At 63.3% G+C, this 1,587-nt stretch overlaps 1 protein-coding gene across 1 annotated transcript; it reads right to left on the bottom strand.

Annotated features, from left to right (window-relative positions):
* Positions 1-501: 501 nt before the first annotated feature.
* On the bottom strand, positions 502-1,270 carry EMIHUDRAFT_447157 (hypothetical protein). The gene is given in 3 exon segments (XM_005781372.1): positions 502-755; positions 772-1,020; positions 1,090-1,270. 2 exon segments carry the CDS (start codon positions 1,182-1,184, stop codon positions 774-776), a joined length of 342 nt encoding a protein of 113 aa, XP_005781429.1. The 5' UTR covers positions 1,185-1,270; the 3' UTR covers positions 502-755; positions 772-773.
* Between the last annotated feature and the right edge of the window lie 317 nt (positions 1,271-1,587).

Below are 1,587 nucleotides of genomic sequence, written 5' to 3' on the forward strand. Positions count from 1 at the left end.
AAATTCTTTTCGCGCGCGCTGCGCCCAAAATTTTTTCAACGGTGAGCCTGTGTGTGTGCCAGTCCGCGCCAGTCCGCGCCCTTGTCGTGCCAGTGTGCTGTGAGAGAGGCTTGTATTTTAAGAATTCTTTTCAATGCATGTAGCTCTTACGTACATTCCCGGCCAGGAGGATTGAGGTAAGGTAAGGTAAGGTAAACTTCTCCACACACACGAGGTGGTGGGGCAAGGGGGGGCAACCCTCGCGTCTCCACGTCTAACGACAGGAGCCCCACGGCATTCAAAGTGCAAGGCCCGGTGCGCGTGGGTGAGCGGTGTGTGTGTGTGTGTGTGTGTGTGTGTGTGTGTGTGTGTGTGTGTGTGTGTGTGTGTGTGTGTGTGTGTGTGTGTGTGTGTGTGTGTGTGTGTGTGTGTAGAGTGTAGGAGGATTGAGCTGACAGGGTTTGCGATGAGGTTGCTTCAGGAGCGACCCGAAGGGGAGGGGTGGCAGGTGCGCGCTACACGCAGCTCAGACGTCAGAGCTATGGCTGTATGCAGCCAACCCAACAGCCCGAATAAAGAAAACGCAGACAGGACACGACGTATCTACTCTTCAAAAGGATCCAGAATGCAACTGTACTTGCTACTCCTAATATTGCCGCGAGAGTTGGTTCTCCCCGCCTCACTCAGCACTCCGCGGCGGCGCTCAGGCAACGCGGAGCTGCATCCGGGCAACGGCAAGACCCCCTGCTGGAGGTTTGGCCCTCTCACTGAAAACCCCGTGCGGATCGAGTGAGTCATCGCACCACCACCCTTGGCAGCACAAAGCCGCGCCAGATGTCCGCCAGCTCTGGAGCCGCTCCCTCGCGGCTGTCGAAGCGCTCCTCGTCCCAGGCGATCAGGTAGCCCAGCCGCATCACCTCGACCGCCCGCTTGCGAGCCGCCTCCGGGAAGAGCTCGTGCGACTGCGGCGACCACTCCGCCGCCTTGAGGATCAGCCTGCCCACGTCCACCGCCTCGGCCGCTGGCTGCAGGTTGGCCGGCCTGAGGGAGGGCAGAGGTGTGTCAAAGAGAGGATCCGGCGAGTCGGGGAGAGACCATTGCATTGCGCGCCTCAGTGCGAGTGCCTTGGCCTCGCCCGCCACACGCACGCCGAAGCGGGCCGTCGAAGCGTTTGCGGAGACGACGACGCCGACCTTGCCGTTCATCGAAGGCCGCGAGACGAGAGAGTGGATCTCGACTGTGGAACCGACTGCCGCAACGGTCGGATCCGACTCGCCCCACGAGCAGAGGACGCGCGCCCGCTCGAGGGCAGAAGGCTCGCCGGCGAGCGGGTCTGCGCCGCCGCGCAGCAGTGCCCGCGCCCGCTCGACGGTGAGCGCCTGCGGAAGAGGGACAATGGGCGTGAGGACAGCGCGCTCACGCCTTCGGCCGCTAGTCTCGGGCACGCCTCGAGATGCTGGAGCGGCTGGCGCGGCTGGCGACCAGCCAGACGGCGAGGTCGGCGTGGCCTTCTTCGGTTGCAAACTCCTCGGGCGTGCCGAAGGGCGTAGCGGCGCGGGAGGCGCCGTAGGAGGAGAGGAGCTTGGCGATCTCGACGTGGCCGTTGTG

This window comes from Emiliania huxleyi, assembly GCF_000372725.1.
Source record: "Emiliania huxleyi CCMP1516 chromosome Unknown EMIHUscaffold_2027, whole genome shotgun sequence".
NCBI classification, from domain to species: domain Eukaryota; phylum Haptophyta; order Isochrysidales; family Noelaerhabdaceae; genus Emiliania; species Emiliania huxleyi.

What these genes read in the sequence shown, in the direction of transcription:
- EMIHUDRAFT_447157 (XM_005781372.1), bottom strand. Translation starts at nt 1,184, where the DNA reads ATGAACGGCAAGGTCGGCGTCGTCGTCTCCGCAAACGCTTCGACGGCC. An exon ending in GCCAAGGCACTCGCACTGAG is followed by an intron (nt 1,021 to 1,089) that starts GCGCGCAATGCA and finishes GCCCTCCCTCAG; the next exon opens with GCCGGCCAACCTGCAGCCAG.